At 44.5% G+C, this 26,535-nt stretch overlaps 1 protein-coding gene across 1 annotated transcript in view; it reads left to right on the forward strand.

The window, feature by feature from the left end:
- Window positions 1–26,535, forward strand: part of PHKB (phosphorylase kinase regulatory subunit beta) — a 115,895-nt gene that overhangs the window by 30,234 nt on the left and 59,126 nt on the right. Inside the window, 9 exon segments of the mRNA XM_015586935.2 lie at window positions 4,226–4,333; window positions 7,045–7,125; window positions 10,809–10,831; window positions 10,834–10,869; window positions 19,388–19,451; window positions 22,968–23,063; window positions 23,824–24,021; window positions 25,615–25,672; window positions 26,232–26,309. Coding sequence (XP_015442421.1) covers window positions 4,226–4,333; window positions 7,045–7,125; window positions 10,809–10,831; window positions 10,834–10,869; window positions 19,388–19,451; window positions 22,968–23,063; window positions 23,824–24,021; window positions 25,615–25,672; window positions 26,232–26,309 — 742 coding nt within the window.

Consider the following 26,535-nt stretch of genomic DNA (forward strand, 5'->3'; position numbering starts at 1 on the left):
TGTCTGTCATGTGTCTCCTGGACCACCCCAGTTTGATGATTCATTAACAAAGACTCACATCAATAATTAGACATGCAATTTTGATTATGTAATATTTTGTATGTTTTTATCATGTGAATATTACATTAAGTTTTCATTTATGCTTGAAAAGGATCCAAAGACTGTGGTGGCACATTTTCTTCTTAAGACCTATATCTGAAGTTAAAACTTAGAAAATTAATCGTTTATATTCTGCCACCAAAATATGGCAACAAGAAAATGTTACTTTGCAGGAAAGTACATTTTTTCGCAGGCTGATAATAGAGATGTGTGACAAACCTGTAATTTGTGTACTGAGATTTGACTTTGCAAATCATTATCATAAAGGTTTTTCAATGCTTGAAATAAAGTACTATGTCATATTGACGTACTTGAATTAAACTGATATGTCATATATGTTGAAGTAATTACGATGAACATTATTTTCCAAAGCGTGAGGAACTTAGTGTTTATTTCACATTTATCATTTCATGAATGCCTAATGCCTGTGAATTCAGCTTTTCTCTCAAAGAAACACTGCGAGAGCCATGAATTTCATGTGTTTGTTAAACAAGCTGACGGACTTAAATTAGAATCGTTTATCAGAAGGAAGGACATGCTGTAATATAAAGCTTTTACTTTGTGGCTAGTTTAGCCAATTGTTAACGTCCCTTTCTAAATATTATTCATTCTTACTAACCAGTCTTCACAGTTATGTTTTCTTTTGAATACAGCTTGAATGTAACTTAACTGTCTTAAATTTCTTAATTACAAAGGATTATCGTTCCTTTATATAAGTACACGGGTAAACCATGCAAATAAGTTTGAGTCGAAAGAAGGTATGGATTACATTGGGATTAGGTCTTAATGCATACCACAGGATGGAGGGGTTTACAGATTTTAAAGCATTTTCCTGTTCTAACGTTTTTGATGCCCAGACCTTTCAGCGTAGGGATGGAGGCGGTTACAGTAATCCACATGAGGCTGAGGGGGGCGCTGACGCAGGGACATTGAGCCAGCCGCGCGCCCGGCCCACTGCCTCCCGCCGGGCCGTCACCTCTTACTGGTGCTCCCCATTTCCTTCCTGAGTCCATGGCAACGTTACCATGTTTTAAAATGTGAAATAGATGTCTTTTGGCCTTTCCTTAAAACTAAATGAAGCCTATTTGTGGTCCATTTATTCTTTGTCCTTAAGGCTCATCTTCTCTGTCTTCTCACCCACCCTCCCTCCCTCCCTCCCCCTTCCTCTCTTTCCTTCTCCCCATTTCTCCCTCCCTCCCTTCCCTCCTTTCTCTCTTTTTATTAAAATTATTCTCTCTTAAGCAAAGTCATGACCAGAAAGTTGAAGGCTTCCCACTTTTGATGATTTCTCTGTGTAAAACACGCTTCCCGACATATTTTCTAAAAACGCTACTAAAAGAGATATTCTTAATTTATTAGGAATTCGAGTGGATAAATACTTTTCCTTGATTTTCAGAATAGAACAATCTGATTTCTGTCTATTATTGTCTTGCCACTTGTCTAAATGCTTACTTATTAACAGAAGGTATTTTTTTTTACCTCTAAATGTTCACATACCTATTCTCTCATTTAGAAGCATTCAGGACTTTTCAGAATTGATTCAATCTGCAGTTTGGAGGGCAGAGACTTGCTTTACGATATGCTATGAATATTGCTGTCTTTATCTACTTAAAATTTTTGTTTAAAATGCTACTAAGTTTTTAATTCATGAGACATCATTAAAATTTTATAAAATTTATTCTTCCAGGATTCCTTTATGTGATTATTTTTTTCTACCTAAGAGCGTATTTTAAGGGTATAAATTAAGAATAGACGACACAATACTCAGTTACCTTTTTCAAAATAAGATGTTTATTTACAATGATTAAAGTTTTCAAGAAAAATCCAATAAAATACAAGCAGAGAAAACATTATTCCCAAATTTTTTTAGTCTAGAAAATTTTGCTTTATTTTTACCTGCCAGACGCAGACATCGTAAAATACTAATTAATGTATCCTTGATTTTGACAGCTTTCAAGAGTACTTCTTGTCTATAATTCACATATAATATGCCTCGTTAAATTTCAAAGCTTATAAAGTTTGGGTCTTATTTTTTTCCCGAAATTTTAAGTTATTTGTCGTTTAACAGCTTTAAGACTCAAGGTATAGTTATGTAATTTCCCATTTGAGCGTCTTAGATCATTTTTTACTTGCTTTTCCCCTGACACAGCGACTGAATATAAAAAGTGACTGGGTACTTGCGTGTCTTGAAGACAAATGACAGACACTGCCTTGTCAACTGCAGCAATCACTTTATCTAACTGATAAAACCTTATCATTTTATAGCTCCTATCAAATGGGCAAAACGGATCTTGTTTTAATGTAATTATATTCTTGTCGAAGAGTCCAGAATCATGTTCCATACGTTGAGGTAATAATCATGGCATAGTCAAGGAAGCGGCCACATTGGCTTCTTCTGTCTGTGTGGCCTCAGGCTGTTTCCAGTAGTTCAGGTATGGAGAAGGGACAGCCTCCTCACTTCTCTGAGTCCACCCTGGATGGCATGGTCACTTCAGGTTAGAAGACACACACCTCTCCTCTCGCCGCGTTCTCTCATTCCTGATTACCTGCCGACAGGTCCCGACTTGCATTGTGTGCACCTGTCCCAGGGCAGCTGCATTCGTTTGTGCAGGGCTCTTGGGGGTAGGAAGGTGTGTTAGTTAGTGTGTTTGTCCGCCAGCACAGTGCTGCCCAGCAAACTTTCTGTGGGGATAGGGGTGTTCCGTGTCACCGTGCTGAGCGACACAGAAGCCACTAGGCACATTTGGCTATTGAGCACTTGAGATGTGGCCAGTGTGACGGAGGCGGTGAATTTCCACATTTTACTTACTTGTAGTTGTCATTAAATTTAGAGCTACACATAGCTAGTGGCTACCATACTGGTTAGTGTACCTCCTAGAGGCTTATAAGATGGCGGGCAATACAGCAACTATTACAAATAGAAGACCGTGGAAATAATTGAGGGATAAGCACCCCGATGTGGGAATCCAGAGGAAGGAATTTAGCTGAGGTTCAGAAGGGACCTTATAAACGAAGATGGTTTTTTTGATAGGATTTTAAGGATGAGAAGAACTCGAAGGTAGAGAAGAGAACATGGCTCTGTAGTTACCTGAGCCAGGTGGAGCAACGCAAGATCCTTACCCACCAGATAATATCATCACTTGCATCGTTTCAGAGAGAGAAGAAAACCATTGCCTCTTCATAGACTTACGTGTCTTTGTATCTCGTTCTCTGTCCCGGTCCATCTCGTATTTCCGGGACTAGCCCAGCGGTTGGCGTGTCGTTGGCATCGGTATATGTTTGCCAAGTTGAACAGGACCTAAGAGAGTAGACGGATTTTTTTGTTGTTGTTATTTGTTTTTAGAGTTTGTCTGTTAGATCATTTATTTTATTTTATTATTTTTTACACCTACAGCACCTGGTCTTCCTAGGTGGTCTCCCATCCAAATACTAACCAGGCCCGACCCTGCTTAGCTTCCGAGATCAGACAGGATCGGGCCATAGGCTCTGTTAGATCATTTAGTATTTACTTAGCATTTTAAAATGGTTAAGTTGTATGTTCGATCAGTAAGTTAGGGTATGGACTCTGTTCTCTTAGAGCTGTTGCCTTAGCGGTAAGAGTACATGTGGAAATGGGAACGTGTTGGGGGTCTAGGTTGTGATTTGTGGTCCTTAGAGAAAGAGAGAGTGTTAGAAGGTTCGATGCTTGCTCAGTTGGAATGTGGCCGGAAGCACTTTCCGTTGTCACCGCAGGCATTTCCAAATAGCAGTGCAGTGGGACACAAACCCGGGAACCCTGTCCCACAGAGCGAATCAGTCCATGATTTGACTCTAAAATAAAATAAGCCAAACATTGCAAACGCCATCGCTGCTAGGTCAGCATGCTCCCCGTTACACTTGAGTTGCTTTGTTTGTAAAATATCAATTAAGTAGTCAACAATCACGTTAGCTCTATTAATTAGTAGTTAATGCGTTTTGTCTGCGTTTGGTTTCTTTAGAAAAAGTAGCATTTCTGCTTTGTTCTGTCCTCTGCCTCGAACCTTTAACCTTCCTCGTTAAAAAGTTTTATGAAAACTCGCTTACGCACTCTGACCGCGGAGGAGAATGTGGGTTACGAGCGTGACGTCACTTTGATTCTGAATTCCAGGTCCAGCAGTTCAAGCAGGACCCGCGGCCGGCGACGTGTCTGCACTCCATTTTCCACGTGCACACGGGGGATGAGCTCCTGTCCTACGAGGAGTACGGCCACCTCCAGGTAAAGAGAGGCGGCGACACTCACACTCCGCCTCTTAGCAGATCCGAGGCCATGTCCAGGTGTCAGAAAGTAGATTTCAGAAACGGTTCAGATGGCAGTGGCAAAATCTACCATGAAATGAGGAATGAAATGCTGACCACCAGGGCTGAGTCAGTGACTATGGCTGGATATGAAATAGGACTGACCCCTCGGTCCAGGAGCAAACAGGGCAGCTGGGTGGAGTGTGACCTCATAGCTAGCCGGAAGAAGGAATCCTGTGGTTTTGAGAAAAGCTTGCACTTGTTATCAAATTTGGAGGAATTTCAACACTTAGGAACTAGGGATGAAAGACAGTTGACAGCGCTGTAACAGCAAATCAGAAGTTTCTGCCACATTCGTTTTTACTGTATCAGTTTGCAGTAAAGCTAAAAACACCCTTGCAGTGACATTCCAGAGGCACTCTGGAGTCTGTAAATTTCGTCTTCTATAATATGTTAAATTTCGTACCTATGCTGAGAATACACCGTAGGGTGTTTGTTTTGTTTTTACCTCTTTCTCTCTCACATTTGCGTGCTGCTTTTTCCCCGGGCGTCCTGTCGCCTGGTTTCCAGGACACGAAGGTCACATGTGCTGTTTATCTTCAGTGGATTTTCTTCTGCTCATCATTCGGTTCAGCCATCTTTAGGACACAATACTTAATAACCATACATTTCTTACAAAAACACCAGTATCTCCTTTTTATCCTTCCTCTCACTAGGGACCTGAAATGTCTTATCTTAGTGTGACTCCTCCAGTCACAGAAAGTGCACTGGCCCGTTTCTGCACAGCAGAAACTCTTACACTTATTTGTAACCCGTTCCTTTGAGAATTAGTATTCTATGAATATGGAGTTGCTCGATCTTATAATGATCACACGGTTAGGTTATATGTTCCTTTCAATTTGACAGATACGTTTACCATCTGAAATTAGATTTTAGAAGTTAACAGCCTACTTATTTTCGTACCCCAGAATTTAAGCTCAGTGCCTGGCATGTAGTGGGTACTCAGTGAATGCTGGTCAGCCTGCCATCTGGCAGTCCCTTTACAGTTTGTCATGTACTGATATTTTCTCACAGAAGCATCCCAAAAGTCAGAGCAGAGAGCTGTCGTAGGTGTAGCCCTAAGTTGCTGTTCACAGGAATGAACTTTCCCTGACGCCGTTTCTGACAGGCTGGCGTCAGTGCCACGATCCAATGTCTGGGTGTCTGCCGTGGGACGAAGCCCTGCTGCACCCTGTCCTGAGGAAGGTCACTCAGAAGTTCATATCAAGCTAAATCACCTGTCACCAGAGTCCCGTGTCTTTTTGTGTGGCCCACTTGGGTCTTGACAAGACTTTGACACCTGCTGGACTTTGAGGACTGGGAAGGCAGGGGACATCCAGGATGATCCTGCTTCCCCTGGGAGCCACCGGCTCTGCCAGGCCCTGGCGGTACAGGGCCACTTTGCCCGAGGTCTAGGGTACCAAAAAACCTCTGTCCACTCCAGCATTCTGTCATTTACCCAGCAGGGCCTGGAGGAGAGTCAAGGGTGACATGAGAGAAATCACATCTTGCTTTCTCTTTGTTTTTAACTCAAGGTAGCAGTTTCCTGGCTCAATGGAACATTTTCACTGCTTCCTATTTCTTTATTTTGTTTGTTATTTGTGTAACAGCTTTATTGAGAAATAATTTGCATAACATACAGTTCACCTAGTAACAGCGTACAATTCAGTGGTTTTAATATATTCAGGGAGTCGTGTAGCTGCTGTCATCATCGGATTCAGAACATTTCATCGCCCCGTAAAGGAATCCCGTGCTCGTTAGCAGTCACCCTATCTCCCCCGGATTCCCCAGCCCTGGGCAGTCACCAGTCAGCCGTGGATCTCTGCGAATTTGCCTATTCTGTACATTTTGTATAAATGGAATCACGCTATATGGTCTTTTCCGGCCATGTCATGGTATTTACCCTTCACTGCTTGTTTACTTGAAACGATTTACGCTTCCCATTCAGGATTCTGTGAGACTCTTTGCGTTAAAGCGGATATTCTTGTCTTTATTTTTGTTTGTTTGTTTAGATCATATAATGTCTATCTTTCAGAGACTAATTAATCAACTAGAAAAAACTCATTTGTTTATAAAACCGATTTGCTCATAAACATATTTTAAATTGTATGCGATACCACCGATGAAACTTAATATGACTCTGCAGCTGCTTTCATAAATTCTGGATTCTTTGCAAATAAGGCCGTTTTCAGGATGCACTGCTTATGGCTTATGGTCTGCTGGCATGGTCCTCACGTTTCCCCGGCCCAGGGGCTTTTTCATCTACGTGCCTTGGAGATGGATTGGTATTACGTAGCTGCCTTGGGGGCAAAAATATCCCGGTGTGGGTGTACTTAGCCCCAAGTTTGAAAATAAGCCTTCGGAAACAAACATCGAAGGACCACCTGCTAAAAGTCCCACCTGTGGCCCGGTCCCTAGTCGGGCGTTCACCAGCACAGTGAATTCGAGGATTTGAGAGTTTTACCGACAAAGCTGGGCTTTCATTGAGAACAGAATCCACAGCTCCTTCATTTCACAGCGGGAAGGGAAACGGTTTTTAAGTGCCACTGTCAGAGCAAAGGACTCGCGATGTTAGCTTGTGCATTTCATGTCAGTACGTTTGTCGTTGGTCCGGTCGTTCCATTAACCTTTGCTGTTGCTGTTCGTTCGCAGATCAACGCGGTGTCCCTGTACCTGCTCTACCTGGTGGAGATGATCTCCTCGGGCCTGCAGATCGTCTACAACACGGACGAGGTGCGCTGTCCCCGGGTCGGCCCTCGGCCGTCGCTCGCTCGCTCGGTCTGTCTGTCTGTCTATTACTTTTTAAGTCTCGTTTTCAGTTTCATAAAACCGGAGTATTCTTAAATTCAGATAATCAGATACTTGATTCGGGATATTGGATCAAGCAGGCTTTGTATTTTCAGGGCAAAGCACTTTAAGAATAAACAAATAGACAAGTTACATAGGACTTTACTCCGTCGAAGGCTCTATTTCAGGTGGTCTGAAATGAAAACTAATGGCTAGAAAGTTTTAGTGATGATGGAAATGAAATAGCGTTTGCAGGTTTTCTCAGTTCTTATGTCTTTTTTCACGGCATCGCTTTTTGTAACTTTGTAACTCATCCTTTTAAAAGTAGATATTTTATCATATTGTATAATTTTTATTCGCGGCGTCTCTCAGTAGGGCTCTTGATGTTTTTCAAAAGATAAATACCGTGTTCTTATTCTCATTGGAAATTTGAAAAGAATTTATATCCCAGAGTTGAGGGGCGTTTCTTTCATAGGCACTAATGCTTGAACGAACACACAAACGAGCTGACACATTTCGAAATGTGCCACAGTGAGAACAAAAAGATTTTATTTTCGAGGCCGCGCATGCAGTGAGAAGTCCATCAAAGAGGAGCTGCACTTGGCCTTGTCCCTCCTCCGTGACCCACGCGGGGAAAACGGTCGCTGTGTATGTGAGACACAGGACCGTCCGCGGGCGGCAGAGACTGCCGTGAACTTGGTACGTGGCGTCCTGCCCTGTAGTGGCTTATGCCCCGTGAGTCCTTCAGCTGCGCTTTTTAATTACAGTAAGTGAAGTCGATTCAGAAGCGAAGGGACGTGATGAAGGAGATATGATGAGGAGAAATGAATAACAGCCACTTAAGGTTTCTTCCGTTCGCTTCAGCAAAGAGGATCATGTTTTCATTTCATCTAAATGGTTCCCATTTTTCACGACACTGTGAGACGCCGCTCAGATGTTTTGGGTGGGGAGCGGCTGTGACTCTCCGGTGTCAGGCCGACCTTAGGCAGCACCCTCCGTACAGATCAAGCCGAGGAGGCGTGTCGGGCGGGCGGGGGAGGGCTCCCAGAGCCACCTGGCCAGCCTCTCGCCTCTGCCCCCACCAGCGACCCCACTGGGCGAAGTGTCTCAGGGTGTGACGACCGCTTACAATAAGGAACATCTAACGCGACAGTCCCCAGCGATTGGTCCTTAGCAATTTGCCGCTGGCGTCCCCAACGGCTCCGGCGAAATTGCATTTGTTAGTGGTGGCTTTTTCATTTGATATTTTATTTTCATTTTCCATTTTTGACACTTATTTTTTGCTTTCTGAATATCTTCATTTGTCAATTGACATTTTCCATAAATACATCGCTTTAACCTTTGCATTCTGTTTTATATAATGCATCTATACTTAAGCAATTTCGGTGTTTTGTTAAATTTATTCCTTTTTCTTATGCTTTTTTGGGGAGGGCCATATAGGTTTATTTGGTAATACATTTCCACGTGGCCAATGTCACTAAGCCTTCAACATGTCCACTTAAAGTAATGGAATGATAAAATGTGATGTCGCTGCCACCAGCTCTCCCCATGAAGCCTGTGCCCCGTGCCAGGAGTCACGTGGCCGGCAGTGCATGGCCCGCGCGGGGCCTTCCCGAGGGGAGCCCCTCTGGCTTGGCGTTTCAGAGACGAACCCTGTGAAAGGCGGCGTGAGCTGGAACCCTTTTCCCTGCTGATCGCGCCTTCCGCCCTGGATGGCGCCTTCGTAATCCCAGCCCCCCTTTTCCTCCCCAAGCGTGTTCACATTCAGGGTGCTCCAGGGACCTGGGAAGGAGGGGGGCTGCCATGCACTCCTGTCTCTGTGTAAGCTTCAAATCGCCCCAGTCCTTGTTTTCCTTAGGGTTGAATAATTTGGGGGATACACACACACACACACACACACACGCACACACACACACACACACACACTCACTCACATCCACAGATGCAAAGTAAACACACGTATGTACTATAACTTACATATTTTATCGTCGGCACTTGGGTTTTTAATAAGCCATTTTCCTTCTTTGACAGCTCATCACCGTATCTTTACTGATTCTCCTGTTTCTGGGAAGTTCATACACACATTGTAATTCCTTAAGGAGAAGGCCATCGTCTTAAGTGTCACGCGCACCCTGCGTAAGACGCTCTGCATTTGCCGGGGGCCGGGGTCGCGCTGGGAGCACACTCCGAGCGCGGGCACAGTCGGGCGCCCTCACTCTCCACTCCTCCCCCTGCCCACTGCGTGTCGTGGTCGTGGATGCCCAGCCTGCATCCGCGTCTGTGACGCAGAGTACTGTGATGCACAGATACTGGTTTTATGTTAAAGACTAACACCGCGAAAGAACGTTCTGTCGTTCTGCTTGGTACTGTTATTCGCTTTCTCTTCTTTATCTGAAGAGAGATCCAGAACATGTGTTAAACTTACAGCCCGGTCTGTGCGCGAGGCTTCGCGGAGACCGGGCACTCGCCTCTGAGGTGGCTGCGTCACAGGGCATCGCGCACGTCCTCTCTGCAGGGCTGCGTGAGTGTCCTGACGTCCGGTGGGCCATCCGGGAGAGCAAGGCGAGGTCCGCGGTGTGACCCAGCTCAGGGGCGCCCTCGGCACGTCACAGCACCTTATTTCTTACGGGAGTCACGTGCGAGGGGACCGCACAGCGACACAAATACCAGGCCTTGGGTGTGGCTGGGGCCAGCCTGGTAAGCAGTAGCCTCTAGTTTGTTAGGGAGACTTTTTTTTAAGGTATGATTTTTTTTTTTTAATACTGAGGCTTTTAAAACATGAAATTATTCGGGGTGTGTAGGGCGGACTGGGGTGTGTGAGGAGGAGGGCGGGAGAGTCGCACGACTTCCGTCAGCCACATCGAACCAAAACGCGATGAGCAAATTAAAGGCCCTGGACCGGCAGCCCTGCCATCGGACCGGCAGCCCACTTACGATGTCACCTTCATCGAAATGAATAAACTTGCATTACATAAGAGCTGACCATACTCTTTGCTTTCCATAGTTACTTTTGAGAGCGCGAGTCTCATCAAATGTCTGAGATTTTTAACGGAAGGCTGTGTGACTCCTGGTCTGTTGCTTGGAGCCCAACTCTGCCTATGAGCTTCGGCTCTCTGAAACTGGGTCCCTGTAATCACAGGACGACCAGGGAGAAGGTTCCAGGAATAAGGGACCCAAGACACCACGCCGGCCCGGCACGGGACAGGCTCGTCACAGAGCTGAAAAATACCTTTCTGCACCCAAAGTTGTAGACTTATTTAACATTTACAGGGACATTTTAGATTCCAAATATTATTATCTAGTATAAAACAGTGCTTTACATTTTTCTTAATTCTTAAGATGCTGTTTTCATGAACAGAAATAGATACATCATTGAAGACTTATCGTTGAAGCGTTAACAGGATGTGAATTTTATTTCTGCGTGGGATAATATCAGGCTCTCGCTTCGGGCTTTCGATTAGAATAACACGGTATTCATAGTAGTAATGTAATAATCACAACACTTTCAACGTGTTCAAGTGTCGCTAGGCAAGTAGGTATTTGGATTTCCAACGGTATCTGATTGTTCTTATCAATAGCTAAACGTCCTGCTATCGCATGCGTTCTTATGTTCTGTCTCTTTCCTTCAGGTCTCTTTTATTCAAAACCTTGTTTCAAGTATAATAATGGCAGCACAGAGCTACATTCGAGGTAATTTGCTGATTTCTGAGTGTTTTTTTTTTTTTTTAATTTAAATGTGTGCATTTGAATATGAATAAAAATCAGAGTATTAGACTGGAATCGTGGTTTCTATGTTGATTTTCATCTTTTTTCCTGTGTGTGATGCAGATGAAATTCACTTAAAATTCAAGCCCAAGAGCCTGCCCTCAGCGCCTGCGGGCAGGTGCAGGGGTGCAGGGGGTGCAGGGTGTTCCCAGCCCCCCGGGCGCCATGCTTACGCGTCGGCCCCTGACCCTCGGCTCGGCCTTTCTGCTCTGCTGGCCTTTTCCTTCCTCCTCTTCGCGGCGCTTCGAAAGACCGAGCGCATTGAGGCCGCCAAGCACCCGTGTACATGCACTGCGTGTACACCCCCTTCCATGTGCAGAGCTGATTTCCATCCTGACCTTTCAGATCAAAGTTAGCATTCATTGTTTCCTGGAAGAGGCGTGATTAGCATCTTGAACTGGGGGTTAGTGGGCTCGATTATCCAAATGTAGCTGGCGAGTGATGTTAGCAGTTTATGAATTTCATTTGCTCCTTAGCGTTAGGGAAATAGCTTCAGTGACTGATTGCACTTCTCAGATACTTGAAATTTATGCCCACAAGGTCATCTTTGAAGTAAAAAGCATAGCTCAATTAGTCCTGTCCATTTAACACAAAAAGATTTAAGAATTTAAAGGTTATTAGCTGTAGGTCAGCTTAGATCATTGAGACTTAAATGAAGTCAAGAGACAGTTTGAGAAATACTGGTTAAGGGGACTCTGGAGCTCGAAAGCTGTTTGCTTAGAAGGACCGATCACACAGAAAGTTTAGCTCAGGTAAGATAGTTCATAACGGAAGGCAGGCCCCAGGTCGCTAGCGGGATAGCGCCTTGGTTTCCTCGTTTTCAAAGTGCAGATGATGGTGGTGTCTACTTGATAAAGTTGTAATGGCTGCAGTAATCATGACGACCTGGCACGAGTAAGCACTAGAGTTCAAGTGCACCCTCACAGTTCAGCACGTTTTAATAACACAGATTGAGACAAAAAGGACCTTCAGATTAACTCTGCTTATATACAAACGCTTTTCTATAAGTTTTATGATTCGTATGAGGCATTTTTATAGTATGCAGCAGAAGAGTAATCAGTGAAGGAGTCAGTGAAGTAGAGAAAAAATTTGTGGGCAACTTCAGACATAAAACAAATTCTGGCAAATAAAAAAATAAGAAGATAATGTATTTCAGCCATCGTCCAAATTAAATTCTCAGCATTCCAGATTATCAGTGAAATTACAAGAAAGTGGATTCGATTAGAAAAGGTGATTTTTAAAGACGTGCCTTCTCAGTGTCTGTGGTTTGTCAGGCCCTTCTCTGCTTTTTAACGATGAGCTAGCTTACGGCGGCACGATGAGCTAGCCCTGACGTCGATCGCCCTGACATCGTTTTCAGTGCAACGTGTTTGGCGTCGGGGTTTCCTGTTTGCAAAACTGTCGTTCATTCGGTCCTCACTGACGTCAGCAGGTCCTTGGAAACTGTGACTTTAAGCAAAATGGCGTATAATGAAACCGATTTTAATGTAGGCTCATTGATATAAACAAAGGTTACGTTCCTAACAGCATATTTCTGGCCACAAAAATATCACCAAACTTCTCAATAAAGACCCCAAAACACTTCTAATATTAAACATGGAAAGAAATGTGAGCTCTACAGACATTTAAGAAAATTTAATAAAAACAAGACCACGATGTTTTCGTGCAGGGTGCCGGGCGGGGCCCCGTCTGCAGGGGACACCCTTCCCCCGCAGCGAGCACCGACGGACACTTGCGCTCTTGTTCGGGGACAGATCAGACACGCCGGTGTCCCCACCGCCCCGTCTTTGGGATGTGGGAGGAAACCGGAGTCCCGGGGGAAAACCCGCCCAGACGCAGGTGGACAGCACACTCCGGTGGCCCCCCGGGGACGGATGCGTGTTTTTTCTGCTCATCATTGTCATAATGAAATGACAGTGAATGAAACAGTTGTGTTTCAGGACCCGCTGTAAACTCAGCAAGAACCTTGCGTCGAAGCCTAGCCCTGCCGTGAGGGTGTGGGAAGGCCCCCAGTGAAAACAGCAGTTTGCTTTCCTGGGGCTAAGGTGCCAGTCTTTAAATTGAATCATAAAAGATTTTATTTCAAGGCTTGGGGGCTCATTTTGTAGTGTCCTTTGCTACCCTTCGCATGCAAAATGAATCCTAACTTTAGCAGACCAGTTTTCAGATGAGCGGAAAATGAAGTTTGTCGTTTAGACTGGGGGATGGGTTTTAGACATTTAACATTTTCCTTCTAATTTTCCAGAGTATAACACTTGATAAGTCCCCATAACATACAACATATATTTTTTTTCAAATGTTTCTGAGCTCAGATCTCTACATCCTGCTTTGGATGTGTCACTTCTGGTGCCAAAAGGGTCTGTTTTGAAGCCGCAGGGGAACTTGGCACTCACGGATGCGGCCACGGCGGTCGTGGGTGGCTGTAGCTTCCTGTGCGTGCGCCTGGGTAGCGGGATGGAGAGCCGCTGCCAGCCGGGGATTAAGTCCCAGCTCGGTCTGTTGCTGCGTGAGACATCGCAGCGCTGTCTGTGCCTGGTCCGATCTGGCCTTCACTGCTTAGTGCGACATCCTCGTTACGCCCTTAAGCTGTCTTCACAGTTCCAGCCTGAAATAGCGCACGGCGGGTCTTGCTGCACGTGCTCACGCTGCCCTATGCCTCCCGACTGTGCCACGCTCCGTCCGTCTGTCTGTCTGCTGCCCAGGCCTCCGCGGCAGGAGTCTGAGAGTGAGCAGAGCATGATCGGACGTCGCCTTGGTACGTGACCCGAGTGACTGGGTGCCGGATGTCCCTCCTTTCCTCTGTCACGCTGGGCACATTCCTCCTAAGACGCACACCGATCAGAGAAGAATACTGCCCCGGGCCCCCAGCACACGCACACGTACACGCACGTGCACACGGTGTTCTGAAGTCAGCTTCCACGCTCTGGGGTCCTTTAAGTGCAGTCCGTGGGCTGTACAGCCGAGGACACCCAGGCTGTTTCTCCTCTTTCCCACTGCATTTTAAAGTCTTCACACGTTTCCTAAAGTTTGGAAGAACAGCAGACAGTGGAGAACAGGAGTGTCCCCACTCGCTCGGTGGGTGGAACCGTGATAGGATTCAGGGGCGCCTCCATCAGTCAGCTCACTCGATTCAGCCTGGTGCTCGCTTTGTCAGGCCCTCCCCACCCGCCCTGCTCAGCCCCAGGCTCGCTGGTATCCCCTATAGTTCAAATTCTTGAATTATTAGTACTTGTTAGGTAAACCCCACAGTTTCTTTCTGAAAGGTGATCCCCTTGCATTTATCCGAACCTCGTTCTGGAAGGAGCGTCACCCTGCTCAGCTGTTCACTCTGCCTGCGCCGTGCTCGTCTGAGAAGGCTTCTCAGCAGGCGTTCCCTGCCCTGCCGGCCTCCCCGTTGACCTCAAGCTCCTTCAGCTTCTCTGGGGTGCTGAGAACTGTAGCAGATTCTCCTCTTCCCTCTCATTTATTCTCTGGGTCTTGTAATTATCGCCCAAGCATTTTAAAATCCTACATCGCTGGATTACGTCTATCACCTCCACGTATCATTTCGGTACCTATTTATTGTTGTGCTAATTCTAAACCCCCAGAATTGCATCTCCCAGTTATATCAGCCGCTCCAAGTTTAATTCAAGTATTTTAATCTTCGTATTTCCCTCTCCTCATTTATTTAGGGATATTCCTATTTTTTAAGGCTCTCTTTAAATCCTTTAAATCCAAACTCTTTGTTTTGGCAAAGAGATGAGTCTTATATAATATATGAATTGAATCTCAAACCTAACTGAATTTGGGGGCTATTGGGAAGCTAAAAGGGAAAACTGTACTTTATAAACTAATAAGGCAGATATGTGCCCAAACGGAAAGAAACCTTTTTGAAACACTACCTGCTAAATAGATCTTTACATTTAACAGCATAATTTCATTTTTCACTTTGTTAAATCTCGTGTTTGCCGTATAAAGAAGACAGTAGAAGCAAAGCGAATTTAAGTCTGACTTTTCAAGGTTTTTTTTTCTTTTTTTTTTAACGGTGCTACGTTCCATTCCCTTAGCTTCTCCAGGAAGGAAAGCCGTCACTAAAACACCAGCTCCACTTTGCTCAGCCTGAGATGCTTTCAGTGACCATTTTAGCCCACATAGTGCCTGTTATTTAAAGTAACTACTTAGCCTCCTTAAGTCATTTTTGATACCCCAATCTCTGAGCTGCGACAGAAGCGACTGTCCATCCATTCTGCTTCATTTTAGGTATTTTTGCTGTACCGAACGATTCACAAGCATCCATTAAAGCCATAGTACTGTAAAGTTTTTTCTCTTCCAGGAGGTATGATTGGGGAGCTCAGGGAGCTGAAGCACCGTGTTAATGAGCACAGACTGTGCATTTAGTTCCCGTGCTTGCTGGTTAGTCTTTTGAATTTCACGGTGGGTTATAAATCACCTAGTCGAAACGCATCATCTTTTGTAGAAAAGCTTTGATGTATGCAACAATTCACTTTATTACACACCATGTCCCAAGCAGACATCACCGTATTTTAGCCCTCTTAAGTGAATGTTGAATTAACTCCTTGCGAAAATAAAATTGATGAGTGTCCTATTGACAATAGTTACCTGATAACATATTTGATAGCGAATCATAGAATCATTTAATTTTCTGAGAATGCCTTGTGCCAGTAAAACAGTTTTAATTCTGACAATGTTACGTATAATATTTGCCAGTTAAAGGTAGGATCAGTTAGGAGAGTGTTTCGTTTTCTGAACAGCTTGCTCTTGCCAGAGAGTTAAATATCCAATGGATATTTGTAAATTTCAGTTAAGCCCAATTATTCAGCGCATCGCATTGGGAAAGAAAGTTCAAGTGGAAGGAACTGGACATTTGACATTTACTCTCGTCCAGGTATAGCGTCCTCTCCTCCAGCACAGAATTCCTTACGCACTTGCCTTCCGAATAAGTAACTTCCTCTCCCGTCTCAAAATACCGCAAGCTGTCTTACTGGCACGTGTGCCTCACACTGTAAATGGAGGTTTTCTGGCATTACTCAGTGATATGCGTGCAGGCGTTGGCGCGTTGGTGGCCCACGGGGAAGCCCTCGGACGTCGGGGACACGTCCCTAAGTGAGAAAACGCGTTGGCGGTGAATGTTTTTGCGAGAACGGTCAGAATACACGGCTCCGAGGTGCTCTCCTCTGCTTGGGTTCTCGTAGCCCGGACTTCTCGTGCAGGTACTGCGTGGGCTTCATGTGTGGTGTGCGAGGCTGCGTGTGGCCACCTGCCCTGGGTCCGTGATAGAGCTGGGGACCTGACTCAGGTTCTTTTCTGGTTACCTGGTGTCGCAAATCAACCGCCCCAAATTCAAAGGCACCAGACAACCTTCCTTTATTAATTCTCGCGGTGCTGAGGTGGACTGGGCTAGGCGAGGTGGCTCATGCTCTGGGTCTCATGTCTTTGCCGCCCGCTGGGGCTGGGGCTGGAGTTGATCCCAGGGCTTCGTCGCTCAGGTCGCGGATCGTCGCATGGGACCTTGGCAGGAGCCATCTGCCGTGAGACTTCCTTGCAGCGTGGTGGCTGGAGTGCAAGGCTCAGCACCCCAAGAGAGGGCTGGGCGGGAGCTGTGCCACGGTTTATGCCCTGGTCTCAGCGGTCATGCAGGTGGCTTCCACCAGCCACACCCTATCTGTCAGAGCCACTGAGACCCGGCGTAATCTAGAAAGGGAAAGTCTGCTCTTTCAGTGATTGACAGCTGTTTGCCACATCCTTTTAGCCTTCGTGGTTTCTGATGAGCAAGTCAGTTGTTTTTCCTCCGGGGATAGGGTGTTTTCTCTAGCTGCTTTCCAGATTTTTCCTTTGTCTGTGGTTTTTAGACGTTACAATGTGACCCAGTATGGATATTTCTCTCTTATTCTGTTTGAGTTTCACTTAGCTGCTTGAATCTGTAGTTTCTGTCTGTTGCTGGGAAGTTTTCGGCCACTATTTCAAGAGCTTTCCTTTAGCCCCGCCCCTCCCCCACCCTTCCCCTTGGGGGTTCACTGTCGTGGCTGTCATGTCTTTGTTACAGTCTGCAAAGGTCCCTGAGACTCTCTATTTTCTTACCAGTCCGTTTTCTCTCTTTTGTTCGGATTGGATAATTTCTGGTGTTTAATCTTCCAGTTCAGTTATTCTTTCCTCCACTTCTTCCATTTGGTCATCGATCCCAGTGAACTTTTTGTCTTGATTATTGCATTTTTCACTTTGGAAAACTTTGCTGACACTTTCCGTTTCTTAGCCGAGGCTGTCTGTCTTTTCATTTTTTTCAATCATATTCATAATTGCTCATTGAAGTATTTTTAACATGGCTGCTTTAAATATTTGTCAGATAATTCTCACATCGCTTCATCTCAGTGTTAGCATGTATTGATTGTCCTTTATTACTCAGTCTGAGATATTTTTGGTTCTAGATATGATGAGTGCTTTTTGATTGAGACATGGACATTTTGAGTATCATATTATCAGACCTTGGATCTGATTTTAATTTTTGATTTTAGCTGTATTTTTTTTTTTTTTTTTTGACACAGCCTCTGGCAGGAGGAGGGGGCAGGGCTGTCACCTCCTTACTGCTCGGTGAGATGTAAAGCCAGGTTTTTGTTGACGCCCAAGATGTAGACTCCTCAGCACTGCTGGGTCTGGGAGGGATGCTGGGGCATCTAGATTCCCAGGAGGCCGCCAGTGGCACCCCCTGGCTGAGGGGGACAGGAGCGCCTCGTTCCTGATTCCCAAGTGGCCTCCACTTACACACAGGGCAGGGGCATGGCCTCTTTACAGCCAGGCGTGGGCCAGCATCCTGGCTCTCCAGTGGACCATGTGCCCCAACCCAGCTGGAAGGGGAGGCCCACCTAATGAGTGCTGGGTGGTGGAAGGCCAGGCTCCCCAGGGGATCGCCACTGACACCGGGGGTGGGGGGGCTCCTTACCACCCGTCAGAGGTGAAAGCCGTGGCTTCCTCCTCAGACCGCTCTGACACCCCCACGGCTCAGAGCGCTGGGGAGTGGGCGAGGGTCCTCATTACAGACTTAGGAGTAACGGAGCCTGTTTGCTACTGGCCGTCACAGGAGTGGGTGTGGCAAGGCCACAGTTTCTTCAGAGTGGTTGTTGTCTGAAAGTTTCCTGTTCTGCTGGGCTACCCTTTTCCTGGTCTTTTGTGGCCTTTTTTTTTGTAGGCACCTACTGGCGTTTCTGCTCTGAGTCTGGTATGGATGAGGCAGAAAGGACACTCAGCACTCTGTGGTCCCTAGAACCCTGAGGTCCCCCGCCAGCCCGGCTTTCCACCCTCCGAGCCTCGTTATCTTTGTTTATGTGACATCCAGTGAGAGGAAGGGAGAGCTTATGTCTGCTCCATGTTCCCATCCATGTGTTTTTCAAAAGTTTCCTGTCTATTTACTATCTGGTAATAAAAATAGCCCTTACTCAAGAACATTTCATGTAAACGGCCGCAGAAAATGTAGATCATGGAGACACGAATAGCTTGGAACAGCTGTTCTCCAATTGAAAGTGCACTTGAACGCCTGGAGGGCGTCTTAACGCTGATTGTTGGGCCCCGCTCCCAGAGAGGAGTGGGAACGGGCGTTGCTAGCGAGTTCTGGGGTGATGCCACTACTCTGGGGACCCCACTTTGTTAGTCAGTGCCTAAGACAGATGCTGACATGACGACAGATCACTAATTTTAAGTGATATTAATGGCGTATGCAGTTGCTTTTAGTAAAATATAAATTGCAGTAAGTAAAATAAACTGGATATTAGATCTAAAATACTTAAAGGTTGATATTTATAAGATGACAGCGTCATATTTTTAATGAAAGTTGGGTGTTCTCATTTTTCAGTACTATTGTAGGTGGCATTTGAGAGTCCCAAAGAGGACACATTTTATTATAAAGAGAAGAAAATAGCAAAAAATGAGAGGTATGGCAATCAGTTGTTCTGTGAGCATAAAATAATGCCTATTTTATTAGTTTCCGAGAGAAGAGTATTTGAATGGGCATATCAGGCCACACTCGTGGTAATGTATGACATGCAGGCCTTAAGAAAATTAAGGCCCAGAGTTGACATCAGAAACCTCTCTTACACTGATCTGAACTTGGGACGCCTGGTTATTGCTGTGCATGTCGCCATCGTACACCTGCCTCTAAAGTTCATCCTTTTTTCCCTGAGTTAGTGAATATAAATGATACTAGAATTAAAATTGCACTCAACAGTGGTATGACCATTTGTCTAGATCAAGGTGGACTTAGAAATATTTGTCCCCGAAGATCACTAACTATAAAAAAGAAAAATTAAAATGTCAGATTGAAGTCTCTTAGACGTTTTTCTTCTTCAGAAGTTGTTACGAGTGTTAATAAAGCAACTTGCTTGTGAATATTCATTGGTGGTTTTTATTTCATAGCCAGATATATCAGAGTAACACAGTATTTTTTTCTCTCTTTTAGCTCTGTTGGCTTAGCAAAAGCAGCTCTAGAAGCAATTAATGGATTCAATCTTTTCGGCAACCAGGTAAAAAAAAAAAACAGCAGTAGCCACAACAAACTTTGATTTTTTAATTTTGAATTACGTGTTTAATTAATTTAGGCATTCATTAACCAAATCATTCCTTATGATCAGAGAATGTCTGAAATTTATGTAGCAGCTCATGGTTGAACAAGCTTCTCTTTGAATATGATTTTCCAGTTAAATTTTAGTTTTCTGACTAAAAAACGTTGCTTAATTAAAACAAGTCTCTTGATAAAGAATTCTCATTATCTTCGTTCAGTAACTTTCCCCTCAAGTCTGTTGATGAGTTTTCACACTTTTAAATATTTCTGGCATTATATATCGTGTATGTTCCATGTCGGTTCTCATGTTGGTTTCAATTTAATGTATATCAACATATATCTCTCGGAGAGGGGAATTTGTGTAACGTGTCCAGCCAAAGAAGTAGAAGTTTCAATCCTACCTTAACCCTCAATTGGCTTTAATCGTATGTCTAAATCTCAGTGGCCATTGATGGATAAATGAATAAAGAAAATGTGATATATATATATGTTTATATGTAAACGTACATATACACATATGTAATATATATATACACACACACATCTACATGTATATACACATACACATATACAATATTATTCATCCATAAAAAAGAATGAAATCTTGACATTTTCAACAGCATGGATACTGAGTGCATTATGCTAAATGAAATAAGTCGGACTGAGAAAGACAAATACCTTCTGCTCTCACCGATGTGTGGAATGTAAACAACACAACAGAACACAACACAGCACTAAGAACACAGATGCAGAGAGTCGATTGGTAGTTGCTGGAGGTGGCGGGCGGAGAGGAGCATTATGAGCCTTATGAGTAAAGGTGATCGAAAGAGACACATTTCCAGCTGTAAAACCAGTCAAGGGGGTGTCATGTAATGCAGTGTATTTACTCGAACACAGTCATGGAACTCAGTTTGGGAGTGAAGTGTGAGCTGTCGGTCTTAAAATATGCCCTTTAGACGGAGTCAGGATATTAAGGCAGAGTTGTCATGATTCAGGAAATGGATGATGAAATGAAATATTCAGAGTCACTCAGATGTCCTGGATGATATATACTTATTAAACACCCTTTCAAATTCCTGTCTGTAATTGGAGAAGTCACGATACTGACCCGAACCGGGTCCAGAATCTGAAAGGGGACAACCGCAGCGCGCGCTCCTGCGACGAGGTGTTCGGAGCAGAGCAGGCGTGTCTGGCTGCCTTTGAAATTTGCAGGCCTGCAATTAACGTGCATGATGATTTAAAGTAGGTGATAATTAAGTCCATACGAACGTTTTCCTTGATGATGGTTTTTAAAAATCTGCTTCTGAGTAGGAAGCGCTGCACTGCCTGTGGGCTTAGGCGGATTTAATCCTCCTGTAGATGCAGACCATCTGCCTAAAGCACGGTCTGCTTTTGTAAGAGGATGACAAACGATAAAGTCACCTAGCTTTGGTCTCGGTCTTGAAATATGGTGACACATTATTTCTTAGAGGCTGGCAGAGGAAGAGGCCTGAACAAATACTTTGATGAATTTAGATAAATAAGCCATTTATTTGTGGCCAGAAAGTAGAAGTTGGCTGTCTGTTTTAATCAAATAATGGCAAGAATTGCCATATTTGCCATTTTACTTCATTATTTATAAATTAGCCCACTTAGATTGTATCTTTAAAAATCCGACTTGAGGCAGACTAATGCGGCATGCAATTAGCTTTATTAATTATCAGCCTAAAGAGAAATGATAAGTCCTATGATTTTGCGTATTCACAGGCTCCCAACGTCTCACACCCTCTCATTTCTCTGCTGTTTTGTTCTCATAGCGTTATTTGTTCTTCTTTCTGCCCAGATTCAGACCCTAACTCTGGCCCTCACTTTTTCCACGAAGCACCCCAAGTTCCCTATTTTATTTCCCTCCTGTCACCTTCACAGGTTTATTATTAGCATTGTCCTTTCACCTTAGCTGCTCACCGGGTGCGTAGCCACGTGTCGTCACGCACGGCCTTTCTGTGTTCGTGCGCGCCTGGGCCAGCGCCCGGAGGACAGAGGGCAGCTCCTATTGTTTCTTGTCCTCGAGCAGAGAACACGTCACTCCGACAGTGGCAGCTGCAGCGTGAAGCGTTGTTCAAAGCCGTTTTGTGAGCAGAGAGGAGCAGGCAATGACAAATAACAGAAAGGATAGTTGAGCATTAATCTGGTTGGTGAGAGACAGGCTCATTCATTCCTTGTTTCTTGATTTATTCGTCAGTTAAAAGAGATTTAAGAAATGGTGCTATGAGTGAGAAATTCTGTTTCATGAGCTGGTATCCATGTGTGAACATGGATTCACAGGAAAAATACTCACCTACCGAATCTGAGGTATGGATTCCTCAGAGGGCCTGGTCTGGATTTCGCGTTTCCGTCTAGGAGATCGATTCAGGGTGTTTTGAGTTCGGGGCGAATGCGTCTTCCGTGCTGGAGAGAGTTGGGATGCGATTTAGAAGGTAATATTGAGCCAGCATGATTTTTACGATAGTTGCCTTCTTCTTACCCCCAGGAGTTTTTCTGAGTCTTCTCTTTCACGGAAGCAGTCTTCGCCTTCCAATTTCGTTCTCCTTGATTCTCAAGATATTTAGCTTCCCAGGAAAAGAACAGTCATGTTTACTTACGACTGCGCTCTGCTCTGGAATGTGGAAAGCACTAATGGCTACATAGTAAACATTTTTTTTTTTTTTTAAACTAGGTTCAACTTGGGTAGCAATCAGTTAACAGTTTTGTTACACCTTTTTCTCCCCAAGCTTCTGGTTCTCATTCGAAGGTATTTTTTAGCGTGTGAAGTCGTATAACTTGGTGATTAACGTGTGAGCTTCTGTGTCGGAGACTCGATTTTGAACCCTTGCCTTGTTAAAGCAAGATTTAGCATCCATTTTTCAATAAAATGAGGATAATAATATCTACATACGGGGATTAAGTGAGCTGATCCATGTCAGGCATAGGGAATATTAGCTAGTGTTATTCGCATTATTATTATTTGAGATTCTCCTGTCTTCATATTTTAATCAAGTAGTTTTTATTTCCATAATTCTAGATTGTATCTAAATTTGTTTAGTTTGATCATATAATCAGTGTTCTTTTTAGGACTGTACAGTGAGATTTTATGAATTTAAATGTTTTTGCATTATTCATTGCCAAAAATGTTAGCTAAATTAGTATTTGTGTTTTTATTAAAATAAATATATTTAATTGATTAGTTTTTTGTAATCAATACATTTTGACTTATAAGAAAACTAAGGTGAAATGGGGAAAATGTAAAAAATAACATTTTTTTATGATTATAAAATTAATGTTTATTGTAAGAAATCTGAGAAATACTGCAAGTATAAAAAAGAAAATTAAAATCTTCTGTAATGCCACTAAAATGCAACCAATGTTACTGTTTTTGTGGAATTTCTCACAGTCAAAATGCCCAACCTTCTGCAAGCTCTTTTCCCTCAGTTTCGGAAACGCTTTTCTCCTTCTTGCCCAGGGCTGTTCCTGGTCAGTCATCTTCGTGGATCTCGACGCTCACAACCGCAACAGGCAGACGCTGTGCTCTCTGCTCCCTCGAGAGTCCAGATCTCACGTGAGACATTTTTACCCCAAGTTAACATGCGCTGTCACACGTGGTCGTTATTGCCGATGGACTTTGATGTGCCCGTAGTACCCAGTTGTCGATTTTCCTGTGGGTCATTTGCGGCTCCGCTTTTAGAAAACACCCACAATGGAATAATTCTTTAATAACGACCATCGTATAGAAGCAGTTCGAAATTTTGGTAAAAGGAAAACAAAACCCACAAACGTGCAGATAATAATATAATATCCGCTCATTATTTGACCACTCAGTTATAATCTTAGGGCGATGACATTTGCGCTCCCACGTGTTTTATGTGCATACGTAATGTCTCTACTTTACGAAACTGGAAGAACATTGTTCACCAAGCTTCATGACCTAGTTCTATGAACCGGCACGTTTCCATGTCAGTAAGTCCATATCTGCAATGTACGTACTCGCACTTACCTGATTGTCGGACATTTAGATTGTTTTGTGTTTTTCACTGTTATAAACCAAGTTGTAATAACTACTGGTGTCAAATTTTTATACCCCGTCTTCGTTAATATCTTAAAGTTTGAGTTCAGTGTTGAACTTGAAAACACATCTCGTTAATGAGCCCCGTTCTATCTCCTCCGCGAGGCTCGCTGAGCCACACTGGTAGGACCGGTAGCACCTGCCTGTCCTCGGAGCACAGCAGGCTCCCCGCAGGCCCCCTTGGTGACTCATGGGGCTGCGTTGGCCCCAGCCCGTGGGCACTCACATGGCCCCCTTTTTCCGTGTCGCCCCCCAGAACACAGATGCCGCCCTGCTCCCCTGCATCAGTTATCCTGCATTCGCCCTGGATGACGAAGCTTTGTTTAACCAGACACTGGATAAAGTGGTTAGAAAATTAAAGGGAAAGTATGGATTTAAGCGTTTCTTGAGAGATGGGTATAGAACGGCGCTGGAAGATCCCCACAGACGCTACTACAAACCAGCTGAAATCAAGGTATCGAGGAACGGCCCGGACCCACAGCACAGCAGAGGGGTCAGAGGCACCGGTTTGGGAGGGGACTTCTCGGCAGGGGTCCCACCCTGCCACTCACTCGCCTTGGGCAAGTTACTCGGCCTCTCCCTCCGCTCATGTCCCTAGAGAGACGTCAGCAGAGCGGGGCCTCTCCTTCCTTATCAACCCTTCCCTGAGCCCTGGGCAGGCTCAGGTGGCATTCCCTGTGACCCAGAGGCACCATGCGTAGACACGTCACTTCACGAGGGTGGGAGCTGCAGCGGGTCACGGACATGCTGCCTCCCTAGGGGGCTGTGAGCCCCCGAAGGCAGGTTCTCCATCTTTTTGTCCCCTGGCTGGTGCCAGGCGTTCCTTCTATGAACCGGCACGTTTCCATGTCAGTAAGTCCATATCTGCAATGTACGTACTCGCACTTACCTGATTGTCGGACATTTAGATTGTTTTGTGTTTTTCACTGTTATAAACCAAGTTGTAATAACTACTGGTGTCAAATTTTTATACCCCGTCTTCGTTAATATCTTAAAGTTTGAGTTCAGTGTTGAACTTGAAAACACATCTCGTTAATGAGCCCCGTTCTATCTCCTCCGCGAGGCTCGCTGAGCCACACTGGTAGGACCGGTAGCACCTGCCTGTCCTCGGAGCACAGCAGGCTCCCCGCAGGCCCCCTTGGTGACTCATGGGGCTGCGTTGGCCCCAGCCCGTGGGCACTCACATGGCCCCCTTTTTCCGTGTCGCCCCCCAGAACACAGATGCCGCCCTGCTCCCCTGCATCAGTTATCCTGCATTCGCCCTGGATGACGAAGCTTTGTTTAACCAGACACTGGATAAAGTGGTTAGAAAATTAAAGGGAAAGTATGGATTTAAGCGTTTCTTGAGAGATGGGTATAGAACGGCGCTGGAAGATCCCCACAGACGCTACTACAAACCAGCTGAAATCAAGGTATCGAGGAACGGCCCGGACCCACAGCACAGCAGAGGGGTCAGAGGCACCGGTTTGGGAGGGGACTTCTCGGCAGGGGTCCCACCCTGCCACTCACTCGCCTTGGGCAAGTTACTCGGCCTCTCCCTCCGCTCATGTCCCTAGAGAGACGTCAGCAGAGCGGGGCCTCTCCTTCCTTATCAACCCTTCCCTGAGCCCTGGGCAGGCTCAGGTGGCATTCCCTGTGACCCAGAGGCACCATGCGTAGACACGTCACTTCACGAGGGTGGGAGCTGCAGCGGGTCACGGACGTGCTGCCTCCCTAGGGGGCCGTGAGCCCCCGAAGGCAGGTTCTCCATCTTTTTGTCCCCTGGCTGGTGCCAGGCGTTCCTCAGTACTCAGTAAGGATTAATTGAATGAATGACAACGTGCGATGGATTAAATGAACAAGCTCTTGAATGATAAGAGTTCTGAGAATTTTTTTTAAAAAAGAACAGTGAAACTACTTATAAAACTAGTCTAATCTTGTTAGAACTATAAATAAGTCTTCTGTATATCCTAACTATAATTGCTCTAATTAATACAATTGTTCTAACTAATATGATTGTCCTCATTAATTGTTACTGAAATTTAAAATATTTCATTTTCCGTTTTAGCTCTTTGACGGCATTGAATGTGAATTCCCCATATTTTTTCTTTACATGATGATCGACGGTAAGTGAGCTTCTCCTGAAACTTCAGCTACGGGGGATGTAAGCATCTGAAGGGAGAGCGGACACGGGCGTGACTCCTTTCTGCTGGCGAGGCAGGCTGCAGTCGGCCATGCTTGCTGCTGGCAGTTTTATACACCACGCCCCTGCTTTCTGAGCGAATGTGAAACCATCCAGAAAAATTAAATAGGACTGTGAATTATTTTAAAAATGACGCGAATATATTTTCATATTTACAAAGATTTTTATGAATAGGAATCATGAACACTGTCATTTGTGACACTGTGAATATCCGTAACATTGACACTTGAGACTAGAGAAATCTCCATTAAAATTCAGTTTTCAATTCTAAATGCCAGCATGACCTTCTAAAATCGATTTCCTGGAAAAAATGTCACACACGTATTTACCCTTTTTCATTACATTTTTTGTATTTTATTTTTATCATTTACATAGAAAATTACCAAAATAATTATAACTGGGCTAATAGATTTGTCTAAGGTAAAATTTCTGTGGTGCTTATTGAGCTCAGATGCTATTGTGTTTTATATTTTACGTTTCAGGAGTTTTTAGAGGCAATCCCAAGCAAGTAAAGGAATATCAGGATCTCCTGACCCCCATACTTCATCAGACCACAGAAGGTATAGTTGGATTGTTTTTTTTTCTTCAAGAAACTCTTCCCACTAATATCTCTTTAATGTTCCTTCAAAATGTATAAATGATTCCTTTTAAACAGCGCAATTTATACTAAATCGAAAAAGTAAATGGGGCCTTAAATGAAGTAGAAAGAATAATCTATTAATTTGTTATAATAAATTTGTTTTCGTGAAAGGAAGTCATTTGGCGAGACGGGAAGGTGATGGATTA

The sequence above is a fragment of the Pteropus alecto genome, unplaced genomic scaffold (genome assembly GCF_000325575.1).
Source record: "Pteropus alecto unplaced genomic scaffold, ASM32557v1 scaffold123, whole genome shotgun sequence".
Lineage (NCBI taxonomy): Eukaryota > Metazoa > Chordata > Mammalia > Chiroptera > Pteropodidae > Pteropus > Pteropus alecto.